The sequence below is a fragment of the Mus musculus genome, chromosome 2, assembly GCF_000001635.26.
Source record: "Mus musculus strain C57BL/6J chromosome 2, GRCm38.p6 C57BL/6J".
In the NCBI taxonomy this organism is placed as follows: domain Eukaryota; kingdom Metazoa; phylum Chordata; class Mammalia; order Rodentia; family Muridae; genus Mus; species Mus musculus.
In genome coordinates, this window is record NC_000068.7 from 87,149,402 (window position 1) to 87,169,403 (window position 20,002).

The following is a 20,002-nucleotide window of genomic DNA, read 5'->3' on the forward strand; positions in this document are numbered from 1 at the left end:
TCATATATACTAGCTGCAAAGAATATGAAAAAGAAGTGAAAAAATGTCTTAGTAGATACAGTCAAGAAATTGGTTTGAATGTAATCAATATTAAATGAAATCATAAAATCTTAAAGAAAGTAATTGAGGATGTGAATAAATGGAGAAGTATCTTACTCAATGGAAGAATAAACACTTATCATTGTCTGTGTATCTGGAGTAAATAAAATGGTAAATTTATATTATAAAAATACAGTATTTGTGGATTTTTTTAATAATGAGAACATATATCTTTAAAGCCAGCCAGGAATTAACATTTATAAGCAACTTGTATTCTCATTCATCTGAAGATCCCCAGTCTATCAAACAATTTTTTTAATGCATTTTTCACATCCTTATTTCTGAAGCTGTAAATTATTGGATTCAACATAGGAAATACAACAGTGTAAAACAAAGCAACTACCTTATCAGTGTCTGGGGAATAGCTAGTGGTGGGACGCAAGTACATAAACAGCAGTGTTCCATAGAACAAGGTGACTGCTATGAGATGAGAAGCACAAGTGGAAAATGTTTTGCTCCTGCCTCCTGTGGACTTGATGCTCAAAACAGTAATGAGGATGCAAGAGTAAGAAATAAGGATGACCATGAAAGTGCTGGTCTGGATTGTACCACATAAAGCAAAGAGCAGAAGCTCATTAATATGAGTATCTGCACATGATAAAGCAAGGAGAGGTGGGATATCACAAAAAAAGTGGTTGACAATATTGGACCTACAGTATGGAAGCATAAATGCAAGGGATACATGCACCAGTGAGGTCACGCTTCCGCTAAAATAAGCCAACACAACAAAGCTGAAGCAGACCCTTCGAGACACCAATGTAGAGTAAAGCAGTGGGTTGCAAATGGCTGCATAGCGGTCGTATGCCATTGCAGCCAGGATAAGGCACTCAGCATCTGCAAAGCATGCAAAGAAAAACATCTGTATAGCACATCCACAGAATGAGATGCTCTTCTTGGAGGCTAAGAAGTCTACCAGCATTTTAGGTGCAATGGCTGTAGAATAGCTGATATCTAAGAAAGACAGATTGCTAAGAAAGTGATACATGGGAGTTTGAAGGCTTAAGTCAATATTAACTAGGATTATTAAGCCAATATTTCCCACCAAAGTTAAGGTGTAAACTATGAAAAACACCAAAAATAGCATGAGTCTTAATGGCTGGTAATCTGTAAATCCGATAAATATAAACTCTGTTGGCTTGGTATAGTTTGTATACTGCATCTTCTTGGGCTTCTTGATTTTCTCATTGGCAGTTGATGATATCCAGCAATGTAAAGTTCTCTGGGTGACAGATGAACCAATGTCCTTGTTTTCTCCTCTAAGGAAGCAAGAATAATATATATATGATAGACACAATTTTTAAATAGATAGGATAGCCTACATTATTTCATTTAGGCATCACTATTTTCTCATTAATAATAATCATACCATGTTGGAGTTACAATTTGGGGCTAAAATTAGATCAAGTATATTTTATAACTCTAAATTTTATCAGAAACCTTTATGTAATACTAAAATGTGCTTTTAGAATTTCATAAATAAGCCACACTTATCAAAATATATTTATTTAAGTTTATTGGAAACAACAGAACAATAAACAGGGAAGAAAAAATTAATAATTGCATAAATGCCACTAGAAGAAAATAAGGTATAATCACTACAATACCAACCCCATAACCATAAAGCAACAGTACATAGAATAGCTTTCTATTACTTAAATCGTGATTATTCCTAATTATAGGATTTAAAGCTGGTGTACAGTTTCATACACCACCTGTTTACCCATGGTAGTTGATATGGTCCTGATAAAAGTAATAAATAACTAGTATAAATTATGAAGTATGGACAGTAGACAGTTTATTTGCATGTCTCATTTTATTTAGATTTCTTGATTGTAATATATAATGTTAGAGAACATTTTTTTACAGTTGCACTGAAACAAAAGATATAATTAATTTATCTACGTTCACATGACTTTTTACTCTACCACAATGCTTATGATCTTGAACTATTTTATACTGCTGTAGAAATTATAGGTTGGTTTATAAAATTAAAGAGTATTAGTTATAGTTGTGGAAGCTTAGGAATGATCTAGTCCACATTTGTAAATTTTTAAATAAAGTATCTGAATAGTTTGAAAGCAATCACCCAACAACGTGTTCCCTAATTGTTTTAACTGTTGCTACTCCATCCTCTCTTTCAAAAACATACTGCACATGTATGGAAGTACTTTTATTCCTCATTATATCATTATTATTCCTCTCTGTTCCATCATGACCATTGTGTCTCCAGTACCACACAGTGAAATGCCAAATCCTTCTATCTGATATTTATAACAGAAAACAGTTGACTGCACAAGAGTGGGACACAGAGGATAGACAAACATCCACACAAAAAGAGGATAAAAATCTCAATAAAAGTGGTTCTTGTATTTGTTAACAATTTAACACAAAGCTGAAGTAAATGTTAAAGAATAGCTGAAGAGGTTTGGAACCCCATAGGAAGAACAACGTTATCAACCAACCAAACCTCCAAAGAGTTCTTAAAGACTAAACCACTACCCAAAGAGTAGAGCCCATGCTCCAGCCACATATGTAGCAGAGGATGACCTGGTCTGGTGTTAATGGGAGAAGAGGCTCTTGGTCCTGTAGAGGTTCTATGCCCCAGTTTCGGGGAATGCCAGGTCAGGGAGGCAGGAGTGTGTTGGTGGGTAGGGGAACACCCTCATAGAAGCAAGGTGTTTCTGGAGGGGAAACTGGGAAAGGAGATAACATTTGAAAAGTAAATACAGAAAATATCCAATAAAAGAAAAATAAAAAACTTCCTGTTCTGTAAATAAAATTAAGGAGTTTTTTTTGCTATTGGTTCTCAAGTTTCTAAAATGTGAAAAGTCAGATTTCTTCTCTTGGAAGTATGTAAATTACTGTTCAGTGTTTTTGTTCAATTGTCATAGGTGAGGCTAGTTTAGGTATATTACATTGTCTGTTGCCACCTATTCTCTTAGCCCTCATGAAGGCTGGCTCTCATATGGCATCAACAAAGACACATATTATCTTAATCATAAGCATTAGCTTTGTAATATTAACCTTAGATATTTGATGCTACATAAGGAATTAAAACACTTACCTCAGCACCATCTAAGATTTTTTAACAGTGGAACCTGTTTTGCTTTGGAGAAAATATTTCTCCCCAGGTTTTGCAAGTAAAGCTTGTCAAAGATCACTATTTATCCTGCAGTCCATGACAAGTGTGATACTATCCCAGAGTAATTGTCTTCCCTATGGACAACTGTGCAGGCAATTATTCTCTGCAGAGAAATGAATTAGCTGAGTTCTTTTAAATGAAATAAATGAAAAGTAACAACATGTTTGACTCTTGTTTAGGAATAAATATCACTTAGGGTGATATTTTCTAATTCAACCCATTTGCCTAAGACTTTCATGAAGACATTGTTTTTAATAGCTAACTAAGTTTAATTTCTCCATTATGTAAATATAGCACATTTTCTGTATCTATTTTTCTGCTGAAGGACACCTAGGTTCTTTTCAGCTTCTAGCTATTATAAATAAGACTGCTATGAACATAGTGAACCATGTGTCCTTGTTATATTTTGGAAAATCTTTTGGGTATATGCCCAGGAGTGGTATAGCTGGGTCCTCCAATAGTACTATGTCCAAGTTTCTGAGAAACCACCAGACTGATTTCCACAGTGGTTGTCCTAAGTTGCAATCTCACAGACAATGGAAGAGGGTTCCTTTTTCCACATCCTTGCCAGCATCTGCTGTCACCTGAGTTTTTTATATTAGCTATTCTAACTGGTGTGAGGTGGAATTTCAGGGTCCTGACCAAGGTAACCCAGTCACAAAAGAATACACATGGTATGCACTCACTGATAAGTGGTTATTAACCCAAAAGCCTGGAATACCAAAGATACAATTCACAGACAACATGAAGCTCAAGAAGAAGGAAGACCAAAGTGTGGATGATTCAGTTCTTCTCTTCAAGGAGAACAAAATACTCAAGGGAGGAAATATGGTGACAAAAGGTGGAGTTGAGACTGAAAGAAAGACCATGAAAGAGAGTGCTCCACTTGGGGTATCCCACATACAGACACCAAATCTAAACACTATGGTGGATGCCAAGAACTGCTTGCTGACAGGAGCCTGATATAGCCATCTCCTGAGAGGCTCTGCCAGACCCTGATCAATATAGATGTAGGTGCTTGCCACCAACCATCTGTCTAAGCATGGGAACCCCAAAGGAGGAGTTAAACCAAGCAAGGACTGAAGGAGATGATCGGGTTTGCAACCCCATAGAAAGAATAACAATATCAACCAACCAGACCCCCAAGAGCTCACAGGGACTAAACCACCAACCAAATAGTACACATGGAGGGACCCATGACTCCAGCCACCTATGTAGCAGAGGATGGCCTTGTTGGACATCAATGGAAGGAGAGGTCCTTGGTCATGTGAAGGCTCAATGACCCAATGTAGGATAATGCCAGGGTGTGGAGTGGGAGTGGGTGGGTGGTGGGAGAGCACCCTCATAGAAGGAGGGGGAAGGATGAAGTGATGGGGGGTTCTGGAGGGGAAACAAGAAAAGGGGATAACATTTGAAATGTAAATAAAGAAAATATCCACTTTAAAATAAAAGAAATACAAATGACCAATAAAAATTAAAAATCAAAAAACAAAACAAAACAAAACAAAGAATTCACCTAGATAGGGCATTTATTTTATTCATTTACCTACTTACCTATGCAAACTCATTCATGTCACTATTGATTGATCTATGTTATTTTTCCTACTTTGAATTATAGTATAAGGCTATGTTGTTTATTTCATTGCTCATATTGTCCTGCTTATTTTCCACCAGGAGTTCTGTCAATTAAATTTCTATTATTTTCTCCAAAAAAAGAATAAACATCACATTTGTTTTTACATCACAAGGTGATATTTCATTATAAACCCTAGGAGCAGAATAATTTGTTTTTTTCCTTGACATGCCTCTATAGTCTCTGTAAATTTCCATTGAGAATTCAATGACTGCAGGAGTCTTTGAAGGTTACTTATATGAGGAAAACACAAAGTATAGGTTCAGTGATATTTGGAAGATTACTGTCTAGGAGGCTTAATCATTTTCTCTGCCAGTAAAAGAATTCAATCAGAAAGAAATAACTCTTGAGCAGAACAAGTAGCAGCATAGAAACTCTCAGTCACAATACACAGAAACAACTGATTGAAACTTCTTTTAGGTCACTTCCATTTGTGGAATTCTTAGGCTCTTTTGAAGTGCATGGTGTTTTCAGCAATAGGAATCTACTTTACACCTCAGAGTGTGAACAAGAGCAAATATTGTATGTTTTGGAGTCTCTTGGACAGCGCTTAGACAGCTTAACAGAGGCTTCCCATGCCTATTGTTTGGGGTTTTCTTAGGTAGTCTTTGGTTCTTGGAGGGAGCATTGTTAGTCCAGATGAAAAAAAGTTCAGCTGAATGGCTCCTCTCTTTGAAGATAGCATATAAGCTTCCAAAGGATGGAGGCAGCCAACAGTTCTACCCATCTGTGACACCTGTAATCCACATCGATGACCAGCATGGCAGGAAAGTCTTAATTGTACAACAGTGGTATGAGCATTTTGGCAGTAACCAACACCTGTCTAATTGGACTTAAGACCTGTTTAACAAGAGGTACACTAGCCCTGCTACTAACTGAATATATACTGCTAGTGAAGTCATAGTCACTGTGGGGAGAATCTTCAGCCTCTGACTTATTAAACCAGCATAATCCTGTGGGGTCCAGTCCCAAAAATATATGTACAACACACTCTTTCACCTAAGACTCTGGGAGCAAGCATTGCCTAAGAAAGAGTACAAAGAGTATGAGAGTCATAGTATTGTGTGTCCTAATATTACTAGATGCTACTCATATAAAGTTTTACTAACCTGAACTCTCAAATATGAACTGAACAAGGATGATCCTAACAAACATGCAAAACGAGTCTGACAAAGCTTCAAGTTACAAAGGAATGAGTAACGACAACTGAATATAAAGGTAGTGGCAAAATGATGTATAGGAAGGTTGGTGGAGGAAAGGAAAGAGGGAAATGATGTAATTATATTATAATCTCAAAAAAAACAAAACAAAAACATTTTGTAGGGCAGGAGAGGGTGTCTGTTTTCTCCTTTCACTTATTTGAGAGTGCCATGTAACTTACAAAAGTTGAAAAACTGTAAAATAGATAACATAGAATATTGATATTAAGAGCAGGCAATGTGTTTGACCTGCACAGCAGAAACTTCACGATCAAATGTCTCTCTGCAAGAAGGGCTTCTCATTGAATAGACAACAATACACATTTGTAGATTAAAAACTAGCAATCATCCAGATCCATCTATGTGCCTAAGAATTTCATAAAGTCATTGTTTATAATTGCTGAGTAGTACTCCATTGTGTAAATGTACCATATTTTCTGTATTCATTGCTCTGTAGAGGGACACCTGGGTTCTTTCCAGCTTCTGGCAATTATAAAGAAGGTTGCTATGAACATGGTGTAGCATGTATCCTTATTACAAGTTGGAACATCTTCTGAGTATATGCCCAGGAAAGGTATTGCTGGATCCTCAGGTAGTACTATGTTCAATTTTCTGAGGAACCTCTAGACTGATTTCCACAGTAGTTGTATCAGCTTGCAATACCATCAACAATGGAGGAGTGTTCCTTTTTCTCTGCATCCTTGCCAGCATCTGCTGTCACCTGAATTTTTGATCTTAGCCATTCTGACTGGTGTGAGGTGGAATCTCAGGATTGTTTTGATTTGCATTTCCCTGATGATTAAGGATGTTGAACATTTTTTCAGGTGCTTCTCAGCCATTTGGTATTCCTCATTTGAGAATTCATTGTTTACCTCTGTACCCCATTTTTTAATAGGGTTATTTGATTTTTCTGGAGTCAAGCTTCTTGAGTTCCTTATATATATTGGATATTAGTCCCCCCCAAATTCAAGAATTTCCCCCCTGTGCTCATTATCTTCAATGCTTTTCCCCACTTTCTCCTCTATAAGTTTTAGAGTCCCTGGTTTTATGTGGAGTTCCTTGATCCACATATACTTGATCCTATCACTTAAAGAACACACATGATATGCAGTCACTGATTAAAACCAAAGTGTGGATACATTGTTCATTCTTAGAATGGAGAACAAAATACCCAAGAGACAAAGTTCAAAGCTGAAACAGAAGAAAGGACCATTGAGGGACTGCCCCACCCAGGAATCCATCCCATATACAACCACCAAATGCAGACACTATTGCATATGCCAGCAATATTTTGCTAACAGGACCTTGATATAGCTATCTCATGTGAGGCTATGCCAGTGCCTGGCAAATACAGAAGTGGATGCTCACAGTCAGCTATTGGATGGAACACAGGGCCCCTAAAAAAGGAGCTGGAGAAAGTACCGAAGAAGCTAAAGGGGTCAGCAACCCTATAGGTGGATCAACAATATGAACTAACCAGTACCCCACAGAACTGTGTCTCTAGTTGCATATGTAACAGAGGATGGCCTAGTCAGCCCTCAATGGGAGGAGAGACACTTGGTCTTGTGAAGATCATATGTCCCGGTACAGGGGAATGCCAGGGCCAGGAAGTGGGAGTGGGTGGGTTGGGGAGCAGAGTTGGGGGAGGGTATAGGTGTCTTTTGGGATAGCATTTGAAATGTAAATGAAGAAAATATCTAATAAAAAATGAAAAAAATACTAGCAATCAGTAGTTAGGGAACAAAGACTATGAAAAATGAAGAACTGTAAAACAGATAAAAAGATTCTACCAAAGTGTCTAGGAGCTGCCCTGTCCTTTGACATGAATAGCTCTGGGACACACAGTTGTTGAGTCATGCCCTGTCTCTTGTTAATATTTTACTACATAGGTCTAGTGTATAGTCTGATTCTAATGTAAATATACATTTGATTATAATGTAAATGTAACTCTTCTCCAATTTTACATGTAGTAGCAATGGATATGTGTGAAAATAAGTATGCTATACACTATGAATTTGAGCAGATTAGTATGTATGTTTATAATGAGTAATACATCATCAGAGGCCAGAGAATTGAGCTAGGAGGGTGACTCAGCAGATACAGTGTTTATTCTGTAACATAATGGTTTGTACTATACTCTAGACCTTGTACAATGCCATGTGTAGTACACATCCAAAATCTTAGTACACTTAGGTTAAGAGAGGGAGTAGGAAAAAAAATCCCTGAAATTTGAGGGCCAGATAGCCTGAGCTATGGAGTAGAACAAGAGAGTAATAAGGAATATCCTGTGTCTACAAGGCAGAGTGTGAAATGGGATTTCTGAAAATTATTTTCTGACATCCACATATGCACCATGGTATGTGTGCTGCATGTACACAACTCTCTCTGTCTCTCTGTCTCACTGTTTCTGTCTCTCTCTCTCTCTCTCTCTCTCTCTCTCTCTCTCTCTCTCTCTCTCTCTCTCTCTCACACACACACACACACACACACACACAAATACATATTATTCTAGTGAACTTCATGTAGTTTGTAATCTGCATAGTTTGTTTTGTTGCTGTTGTTGTTTTTTTCATTACCTTAATAACTCACACACAGAAAACCAATACAAAGCAAACAAACAAACAAAAAAACCTTCCAGAACATTCACCTTAATTTGGAAGGAGAAGCAAAAAAGTATTTGGTAATTCCTTCCACATTTGTTCATGTGAGTTTTTCAGGTAAAACAGCAAATATAACAAACAGTTTAACTATCACTGTTTCTGTGTTGAAAGAATAGAATTATCCACAGAATAAAAGAAAGCACTTTTAATGGAAACTGAAAATACCTAGACTATATTTGATGTATCTCTCTGTGTGGGTCATGTTGGGGTGGGTGTATAATGAGATATTCTAACAGAAATGTTCACTGTTAACATTTGCACGTGCAATGTCCGCCAGTGGGCCTGCGCTTTTGAATCATTGTTCTCTAGTTATTCTGATAAATCTAGAAACTTGAGTGTATAGGCCTGGAGTAAAACCTTTTCTCAGAAGGCCTGGAATTACATGTTATATCTGGCTTACTGAATTTTCATTTATTAGACATGTGTTTTCTTTCAATAGGTTACTAGGATCCTATGATGTTTTTTCTACCCACAGGGTCAGAAATACAGAGAAAAGAAAAAAATTCTATAAATATTTTTTTTCAGAATCTTGTTTGCTTGCAACATAAAAGATAAAACACATTTAGTATGTGCTTTCATGTCGCAACATTACATTCATTTTATATACAGCTGGAGGCATTTCTGATCTCAGTAAATCCTCTTACAAGTTAAAAACTTTTACTCCATTCAAGAAATTAATGCACACTCAAAGTTGTTCTGCAAAGTCTTTATACCTCTGTCCATTTTTAATTTAGAGGGGAATGATAAATAAATACATAGCCCTCTTGCACTTTCTCCTTATATATACATATATAGGCTTCTAATCAGAGCATTAAGGAAGATCAGAAGTTTAAGGTCACCCTTAAGCTTTATAGTGAGTTCAATACAGCCTGTCTAAAAAATAATAAATAAGTAAAACACTGCTAATTCACTTCAATTCTTAATTGAAATTGTGCAAAGCGTTCTGAGTGCAACTTATCTAGCGTTCTCTGAACCATTATTTTCATAATTATTTACAAAATGGTATATTTTACAAAATAAAATCTTGTCATCATTGTAATTATTCAGGTAAAAACAATGCAAAGAACTAAATGATGACTTCAGATCATTAAAACACACAAGCCACATTAAATATGACTCTCTTCTATTTGTGAAGTCATCATTTTAGCTTTTCTGTCTTAGTTTTTGGTATGAATGCCTGTATTCTTTGATTATTTAAATTAACTAAATAAATACCCAAAGGGTCTAATCAATGGCAATCATTTGGTACAGTTTTTAAGTTGAACTTTAAACTTACTGAAGCAAACATAACAGATAGGATAAATATTAAAAGTGACGACATCCTGGGGGGAAATAGTGAAAACAGAGTGAAGCTATTTGGGTGATTCTGAAACTTGTTCTACTCTAGGTTAATGAAGTCCATTGACAATTGTATAATTACTTCCCCTTGGGAAAAGTATAGGCAAAATTTGCATGTTTCTTAATAATGTTATTTCCTATTGAGTCTCAGGAGAAATCACAAGCCATAACAGATACTTAGTGAACCAGTATGTTCTCATTCTTTTATATATATTAAAAAACTCAAATATATATTAAGGTCACAGAAACAACTGCATTAAAAAATACTTGCTTTCCTTACATTATTTAATTCAACATAGTTACCTTATAGACACAAAGAAGCTTACAAAAGGGAAATATAAAAGTGTTATAGTTTAAAAAAATTAAAAATCTTATATGTTCATTCATTTTGAAATTATAAATATTTATTCAGTACCTATTATCTAATATTATATGTCAATTAATGTGGTCAATAATCATAAAGTAAATTTTAATGAAACTTATTAAAATGCATTTCTAAAAAGTGGAAATTAATACAAGGGTAATTGTAAAATATGAATTGTTTATTAATAATATATACTGTGAATATAATTAAATAGTTTTTAAATAGGCTTTAAACATCTTTGATGTTAATAATTAATTTTCTGCTTTAATAATTTATAACAACAGAGAATGAAAGAAATTATACAATAAAATCCAGATATATAGAAGTTTGTATCAAGAAATCTGTTCATGTCATCCTTTGATATTTTTCAACTGACAACAAATGTACTGGATGGTACTGGTATATCGACAGACAAGTAGACCAATGGAATAGAATTGAAGACCCAGAAATGAACCCACACACCTATGGTCACTTGATCTTTGACAAGGGACCAAAAACCATCCAGTGGAAAAAAGCATCTTCAACAAATGGTGCTGGCACAACTGGCGGTTATATAGTAGAAGAATGCGAATTGATCCATTCCTATCTCCTTGTACTAAGGTCAAATCTAAGTGGACTAAGGAACGCCACATAAAACCAGAGACACTGAAACTTATTGAGGAGAAAGTAGGGAAACCCCTCGAAGATATGGGCACAGGGGAAAAATTCCTGAGTAGAACAACAATGGCTTGTGCTGTAAAATCGAGAATTGACAAATGGGACCTCATAAAACTGCAAAGCTTCTGCAAGGCAAAAGACACCATCAATAAGACAAAAAGGCCACCAACAGATTGGGAAAGGATCTTTACCTATCCTAAATCAGATAGGGGACTAATTTCCAATATATATAAAGAACTCAAGAAGGTGTACACCAGAAAATCAAATAACCCCATAAATAATGGAGCTCAGAGCTAAACAAAGAATTCTCACCTGAGGAATACCGAATGGCTGAGAAGCACCTGAAAAAATGTTGAGCATCCTTAATCATCAGAGAAATGCAAATCAAACCAACCCTGAGATTCCACCTCACACCAGTCACAATGGCTAGGAACAAAAATTCAGGTGACAGCAGATGCTGGCAATGATGTGGAGAAAGAGGAACACTCCTCCATTGTTGGTGGGATTGCAAGCTTGTACAACCACTCTGGAAATCAGTCTGGCGGTTCCTCAGAAAACTGGATATAGTACTACCGGAGGATCCTGCAATATCTCTTCTGGGCATATATCCAGAATATGTTCCAACAGGTAAGAAGGACACATGCTCCATTATGTTCATAGCAGCTTTATTTATAATAGCCAAAAGCAGGAAAGAACCCAGATGCCCCTCAACAGAGGAATGGATACAGAAAATGTGGTACATTTACACAATGGAGTACTACTCAGCTATTAAAAAGAATGAATTTATGAAATTCCTAGGCAAATGGATGGACCTGGAGGGCATCATCCTGAGTGAGGTAACACAATCACAAAGGAACTCACACAATATGTACTTACTGATAAGTGGATATTAGCCCAGAAACTTAGGATACACAAGATATAAGATACTATTTGCTAAACGCATGAAACTCAAGAAGAACAAATAACAAAGTGTGGACACTTTGCCCCTTCTTAGAATTGGGAACAAAACATCCATGGAAGGAGTTACAGAGACAAAGCTTGGAGCTGTGTCAAAAGGATGGAAAATCTAGAGACTGCCATATCCAGGTTTCCATCCCATAATCAGCTTCCAAGCGCTGACACCATTGCATACACTAGCAAGCGTTGGCTGAAAGGACCCTGATATAGCTGTCTCTAGTGAGACTAGGCCGGGGCCTAGCAAACACAGAAGTGGATGCTCACAGTCAGCTATTGGATAGATCACAGGGCCCCCAATGAAGGAGCTAGAGAAAGTACCCAAGGAGCTAAAGGGATCTGCAAACGTATAGGTAGAACAACATTATGAACTAACCAGTACCCCGGAACTCTTGACTCTAGCTGCATAAGTATTAAAAGATGGCCTAGTTGGCCATCACTGGAAAGAGAAGCCCATTTGACTTGCAAACTTTATATGCCCCAGTACAGGGGAATGCCAGGGCCAAAAAGTGGGAGTGGGTGGGTAGGGGAGTGGGTGGAAAGGTATGGGGGACTTTTGGGATAGCATTGGAAATGTAAATGAGAAAAATACCTAATAAAAAGTATATAAAAAAAGAAAAAATTGTACTGTACATTACATAGTGTTCAAAATAAAGTGATATTCAAAATAAATTCAACATTCGCACATGTGAGACTGTATCTCATTGCACTTTAGATTGTCATTTCTTTATTACTGATGGTGAGCATTCTATCATATACTTACAATTCTTTGTGTCTTATTCAGATAAATTTCTAGTTAATTTTATTAATCATTTGCATAAAGAGTAATTATTAGAAATCTTGTTGCTGTTCAGTTGAATTTGAAAGAGTAATAACAACTCATTTCCATTTGTACTGAGTTTTTATACTATATCTATATTTTAACCTCCAAAGTCAGTACCCTGTATCTATTATTTTAACAGTAGTATGTCTTAAATGCATTTCTAAAAAGTCAAGATATCTTTTTGTTTTGTTTCATTTTCAAATGTCATGTTTAATGTTCTCACCACTGTACTTCAAATCTACATTGTACAAAGTAAGCAGGAAGTGTGCCATGGTAACTGACCGACCTCTGAGATTGTACCTTTCACACCAGTGTCTTCTCGGGCTCTTTTGATGCTCAGTCAAGGGACCTGAAATGCTTCAGTTGGGTAGCTTCTCAGGAGCCTCATAAACAACAACAATAACAATGACAACAAAGATATTGCACCATCTTTGTTTAGTAATTCAATGTTTGTTTCTTTCACAGCAAATAATTACTTCATTGAAGTTAAAACTTCCAAATATAACTTATATATTAGTCTTCAAATTCAGCTCAGATCACTCAAGATGAAAATACTCTGCTAAATACAGATAACTTACAGTAACTTTAACAGTTAATTGTCCGTAACACACACACCAATCTTTTCCCTAGACCAGTTTTTAATCGATCCGTTAGTACTCCTTGTACAGGTGAAAAACGCTCTTCAATTTTCTTGTCTTTTTATTTTTAATATAAAAGTTGGAAGGGACATTCAAGTTTCAAGTCTCCACATTGAACTTAAAAAAAAAAGTCCTCATCAGCGTGTGGAGGTAACAAGCTAAGTTGTGTAACTCCAGGAGGTAGAGGCCTTAGATCGGTGCTCATATTTACATATGCACAGAGTTCAGTGTTCCAGGAGGAAAAATAATTTGTCAAAAAAGTAAGAAGTTATTTACTACTGTGACATCTCAAGACTCACACAGCTTTGCCTAAGGACACAAACACATTTGACATGATTTGCGATGTACCTTTGTGGCTGTAATTTTTTTTATTTTATTTTTGTCTTTTATTTATCATTTTTTCACTGTCCAGTGCAGGAAAAAGTCTCACAGAATTTCACAGACCTAAAATGTGCAAGCTAGTTCTCTATACAGCAGTGTTGGGATTCTTTTGAAATTAGCCCAGAAATGAATTATTTACACACATGAAAGATGCATGCTTGGGTCTTTTTTTTTTTAATGTAAGAAAGAGAAGAAAAACTTCTAATAAAAATATATTATATATATGTATATTTTACCTGGTAAATATATATACCAGGTAAGGGAAACCGAGGGTTAGTTTCTCCCAGCCACAAATTCATTCTCTCTACGCACAGCATTGGAGGTTAGACAGCACACACCACCAACACAGCTCTAATGAGACGCCAATCACAAGTGGCAAGCCTCTTTTGCCCATGCCCCAGGCAGAGCCACAGTCAGCTCAGGAGGCTCCAAGATTGGTCACTGGCAAGCTTTCTAGATTCTTTAGTTTTAGAAAACCCTTAATCTTTAGGAATGGCTCAAATATCAAAATGGATGACTGTCCTCTGTCTCTCAGTGTACACATGTGAACAATCCTACTTCATTAAATAATAATAATAACAAAATAAAAACATAAATCCCAAATGCCCAAATTTGGTTCAATTTTCATTTGTTCTGAGGTGAGCCATAAGAGCTGCACTGAGTAGACCAAGGCATCTCAGAAGGCTGAGCTAGAGTGGAACTAATAAAGCTCTTTTTTTTTTTTTTTTGATATTACGTATTTTCCTCAATTACATTTCCAATGCTAGCCCAAAAGTCCCCCATGCCCTCCCCCCAACTCTCCTACCCACTCATTCCCACTTTTTGGCCCTGGCATTCCCCTGTACTGAGGCATATAAAGTTTGCTTGTCCAATGGGCTTCTCTTTCCAGTGATGGCTGACATATGTGATACATATGCAGCTAGAGTCAAGAGCTCCGGGGTACTGGTTAGTTCATAATATTGTTGCACCTACAGGGTTGCAGATTTCTTTAGCTCCTTGGGTACTTTCTCTAGCTCCTCCATTTGGGGCCCTGTGATCCATCCAATAGCTGACTGTGAGCATCCACTTATGTGTTTGCTAGGCCCCAGCCTAGTCTCACAAGAGACAGCTATATCAGGGTCCTTCCAGCAAATGCTTGCTAGTGTATGCAATGGTGTCATCGTTTTGAGGCGGATTATGGGATGAATCCCTGGATATGGCAGTCTCTAGATGGTCCATCCTTTTGTCTCAGCTCCAAACTTTGTCTCTGTAACTCCTGCCATCGGTGTGATAGTTTCCAATTCTAAGAAGGGGCAAAGTGTCCACTTTGGTCTTCGTTCCTCTTCAGTTTCATGTGTTTTGCAAATTGTATCTTATATCTCGGGTATACTAAGTATCTGGGCTAATATCCACTTATCAGTGAGTACATATAATTTGATCAGTGATTGTGTTACCTCACTCAGAATGATGCCCTCCAGGTCCAACCATTTGCCTAGGAATTTCATAAATTCATTCCCTTTAATAGCTGAGTAGTACTCCATTGTGTAAATGTACCATATTTTCTGTATCCATTCCTCTGTTGAGGGGCATCTGAGTTCTTTCCAGCTTCTGGCTATTATAAATAAGGCTGCTATGATACGAACTTCAAGTCTCTGAAGAAAGAAATTAAAGAAGATCTCAGAAGATGGAAAGATCTCCCATGCTCATGGATTGGCAGGATCAATATTGTAAAAATGGCTATCTTGCCAAAAGCAATCTACAGATTCAATGCAATCCCCTTCAAAATTCCAACTCAATTCTTCAACGAATTAGAAAGAGCAATCTGCAAATTCACCTGGAATAACAAAAAACCTAGGATAGCAAAAACTCTTATCAAGGATAAAAGAACGTCTGTTGGAATCACCATGCCTGACCTAAAGCTTTACTACAGAGCAATTGTGATAAAAACTGCATGGTACTGGTATAGTGACAGACAAGTAGACCAATGGAATAGAATTGAAGACCCAGAAATGAATCCACACACCTATGGTCACTTGATCTTCGACAAGGGAGCTAAAACCATCCAGTGGAAGAAAGACAGCATTTTCAACAATTGGTGCTGGCACAACTGGTGGTTATGATGTAGAAGAATGCGAATTGATCCATTCCTATTTCCTTGTATTAAGGTCAAATCTAAGTGGATCAAGGATCTCCACATAAAACCAGAGACACTGAAACTTATAGAGGAGAAAGTGGGGAAAAGCCTCAAAGAGATGGGCACAGGGGAAAAAAATTCTGAGTAGAACAGCAATGGCTTGTGCTGTAAGATCGAGAATTGACAAATGGGACCTCATAAAACTGCAAAGCTTCTGCAAGGCAAAAGACACCATCAATAAGACAAAAAGGCCACCAACAGATTGGGAAAGGATCTTTTCCTATCCTAAATCAGATAGGGGACTAATTTCCAATATATATAAAGAACTCAAGAAGGTGAACTCCAGAAAATCAAATAACCCCATTAAAAAATGGGGCTCAGTGCTCAACAATGAATTCTCACCTGAGGAATACCGAATGGCTGAGAAGCACCTGAAAAAATGTTGAGCATCCTTAATCATCAGAGAAATGCAAATCAAAACAATCCTGAGATTCCATCTCACACCAGTCAGAATGGCTAAGATCAAAAATTCAGGTGACTGCAGATGCTGGTGAGGATGTGGAGAAAGAGGAACACTCCTCCATTGTTGGTGGGATTGCAAGCTTGTACAACCACTCTGGAAATCAGTCTGGCGGTTCCTCAGAAAATTGGACATAGTACTACCGGAGGATCCCGCAAAACCTTTCCTGGGCATAAATCCAGAAGATGTCCCAACCGGTAAGAAGGACACATGCTCCACTAATAAAGCTTTTAAAGGCAGAGGACTGAGGGTTGATGCAGAGAGGCACTCTGTTTCCTTTCTGCTGTTCCAGAATGAACTGGTGGATAAATTTTTTAACCTGTCAGACAGAGCTGACGTTCTTCTCAAAGGTGTCATCAAATTTGGGGTTGGTGACAGGATCAAAGTCCCTGGTGTAGACTCTCCCCGTCGAGGTGGAAAAGCAGCACTTTCACATACACATATGGTATCTGAGCCACCCTTCATCTAGCTAGGAGTGGGCTAAGGCATCCTTAGTGGATATTCTTTTTGATGGATCAAAGACCAACATCCTGCAAAGCAGGTGAATGGCTTCATGTGTGGCCTGGCTGGAGAGGGCACCAAATCACAAATCTTTAGAACACAATTGCTGTTCACAAGGAGATTCCCTGGCTTAATGTCTTGGTGTGAAATGCCAGCTGAATGGAGGTATTTTAAACCTCACAAAATCTGATCAAGAAAAACTTTGACATGATCCGAGCTGAGTGGCTGAGGAGAGACGTTAATTTTATGTAGGTCACTCTGCATCAATTCTGTGGCAACATATATTTCTTCAAAATAGTCAGTGTGTGGAGGTTGGAGTATGTCAAGGGCAGAGAGTACATTATCATGTTTAAAAAACACAGCATCTTCAATTCCTGGAAAACTCTTTTGCAAGAGACCAGATTCTGGAAGACATTGGGCATCTTTTTGAGTGCTACTCTCTTTCCATCTCTTGGATCTGTTACTGACCAGACAACGCCAAAGGCTCCATACCCAATAGGTCTATCTGGCTCAATGTCCAGCTGCTGTTGCAGATGATGCGAGTGCTGATGATGGTGCGCCTTAACTGTAGCAACTGCACCAGCCTGTACCTGACCTGGGGCTGCTGCAGCTGGCCCAGGAGCCTGACCCAGTGCCGAGGATGGGAAATATGGCTGTTGTTGCCCAGGGTTTAACATGGCTGCGGCTGCAGCTGCTGCGGCGGCTGCCACAGCTGCCAAAGACATATGTTGTCTGGACTGGGTGTACGGCAGCAGCGGACGCCGAATGAAGGTGGTATTGAGGGTGGTGGTGGTGGTGGTGAAGGTGAGGAGGAGGAAGGTGTGGAAGGTGGTGATGATGGTGGTGGTGGTGACCTGCTGTAGCTGTAGATGTACCGCTATTGTAAGCCACCATCATTTTTGCGTTGGCTCTTGTGCCACAGAGACATTCAAAAAATGCCCTTTGGTTGGAAAGCAAACTGGGTCAAGCTGTCATTTGGCCATTTAAAAAATGAAGAAAAACCACTCATTCCATATCAAAAAATACAGAGCGGAACAGGCTTTATGTCTTCATGGGTCAATCCAGACAAGTTTGACAATCTTGGGTGTTCGTTTTGGGGGTGAGAGTGTGTGGAAGGGTATGGGTTGTCAAAATAAAAGTTAAGAACATAAAATAAGAGGGAAAAAAAGGGAAAAAAAGGGGGGAAAAGGGAAAAGGGCCCCTTCCCCCCAGGATTCCTGCCACAAGTGGATAGTAAAACCCCATTCTTAATGGGGGAAAGGTTCTGAAAGTATAACGTAAAAACAAAATTCTAGGCCTTTGGGCCCAGGCTTGGGAATGTGACCTCTGTGACTTAATGCTCCAAGGTATGCTAATCATAAAACAGATAGTGACATTCCTCCACCCACCCACTTCCTGGGTTCAAAGAGTGTTCATTCAAAGAAAGTCACCCTGACCATTGAAATTCACCCTGACCATTGTCAGAACCTGCTATGCAAATGTGCTATTGTTAGGGGCTCTAGAAACTGTCTTGAGAGATAACCTGCACAATTACCAGGTATTCCTTGCAACTCTTGTGACTTTGCACTTCGTTGGGACTCTTAACTGGTATCTTTGGTATTTTCCAACAACGTCCTACCCACTTCCTTGAGTTGTGGTTTCTCCCTTTAAATACCCCCTTATCTAGCTACTGGGGAGCCACAGTCCTCTACCCCTGCATGGTGTATGACAGTGGGCCCGAGAGTGCTCTTGAATAAAAATCCTCTTGCAGTTTGCAGCAAGACCATTTCTTGTGGTGATTTGGGGTGTCACCTCTCCTGAGTCAGAATGTGGGGGAGTCCTCAAGTTGTGGGTCTTTCAGTTCCAACTTTGAATGTGGGAATAAAGGCCAAACCTCCAGGCCCCCTGAACTTCAGACATGAGAAGGATCTGGTAACACACCACCCTTGGAATCTTGTAAGAGGGTTGACTCATCTACCACTTCCATTACCAAATCATTTTCTAAACACCTCCTACCTCCTCAAAAACACAGTAAAAAAAAAAAAAAATTCAACCACTCTAAATCAAAAAGGATGAGGGGAAATTATCAGGGACACCAGCTTCCAGCTTCCCTCCCCTCGAACTCTCAGGCCTTCCTACTTCGCCCCAGACTCAGAGTCTGGTTGACCTGAGTACCAAACTTTCCTAGGCAGAATAAGCCAGGGAAGGAGGCTGGAGGAAGAGAGTGAGGGGAGGAGGCAATAGGCAGGACAGAAGAGGAGAGAGAGAACCCCAGCAAAAGTGAAGGGAAGAAGGTGCAGGGAGGGAATGAAAGAGCAGTGGGCAATATGCCCAGGCACTGGGAAGAGCCCTGGGAAGCAGGTGGGGGACGGTGGAAAGCAGGCTGACTCCTGCCCCCCGCCACGGCCGGCTGCTTCTGCTGAGGAGGGTTAGGGGGAAGAGCGGGTGGGTCCCCCGCGCGATGGCCCTTGCAGGGCTCAAGGCTGCTCCATCCCCCCCCCCTTCCCCACCCCACCCGGCTTCCGTTCCCACCATAGCTTTCTCCACAGCCACTGTGACCGCTTTCTCTTCAGCCTCCACCTTCTCAGCCACCGGTGCTGCTGCGGTTGGACTCACCTCCCCTAGCAAAGCCCAAAATATCTTTTTTTTTTTTTAAATTACATGTAATATGTATACATACTGAAGCATATTTATATATATTCTTTATATAAGCGAAATAAAAGACTTCAAGAAATAGAAAATTTCGAAACAGGGTCTCCATATATAGCTTTGTCTGTCATAGATTTCTATGGACTCTAGGCTGGCCTTGAGCTCACAGATATCCTCCTGCTTCTGCAATTTTGTGCTGCAATTAAAGGTATTTGCCACCATGTCCAGGTAAAAGGGTCTCATAGTTGACGAACATGATAAAAAATTTTGTAATATATAAAAATAACAGAACATTTCAATAACTTTTCTATATTCCTATAACAAATACACTAATAAAGAAATAAGAAAACCA

General features: G+C 38.5%; 1 protein-coding gene and 1 pseudogene across 1 annotated transcript; both read right to left on the bottom strand.

Moving 5' to 3' along the window:
- Positions 1-318: 318 nt before the first annotated feature.
- On the bottom strand, positions 319-1,258 carry Olfr1111 (olfactory receptor 1111). The gene has a single exon (NM_146593.2). The coding sequence runs from the start codon at positions 1,256-1,258 to the stop codon at positions 320-322; it is 939 nt and encodes a 312-aa protein (NP_666804.2). The 3' UTR covers position 319.
- Nlk-ps1 (nemo like kinase, pseudogene 1) lies at positions 13,064-19,633 on the bottom strand (annotated as a pseudogene).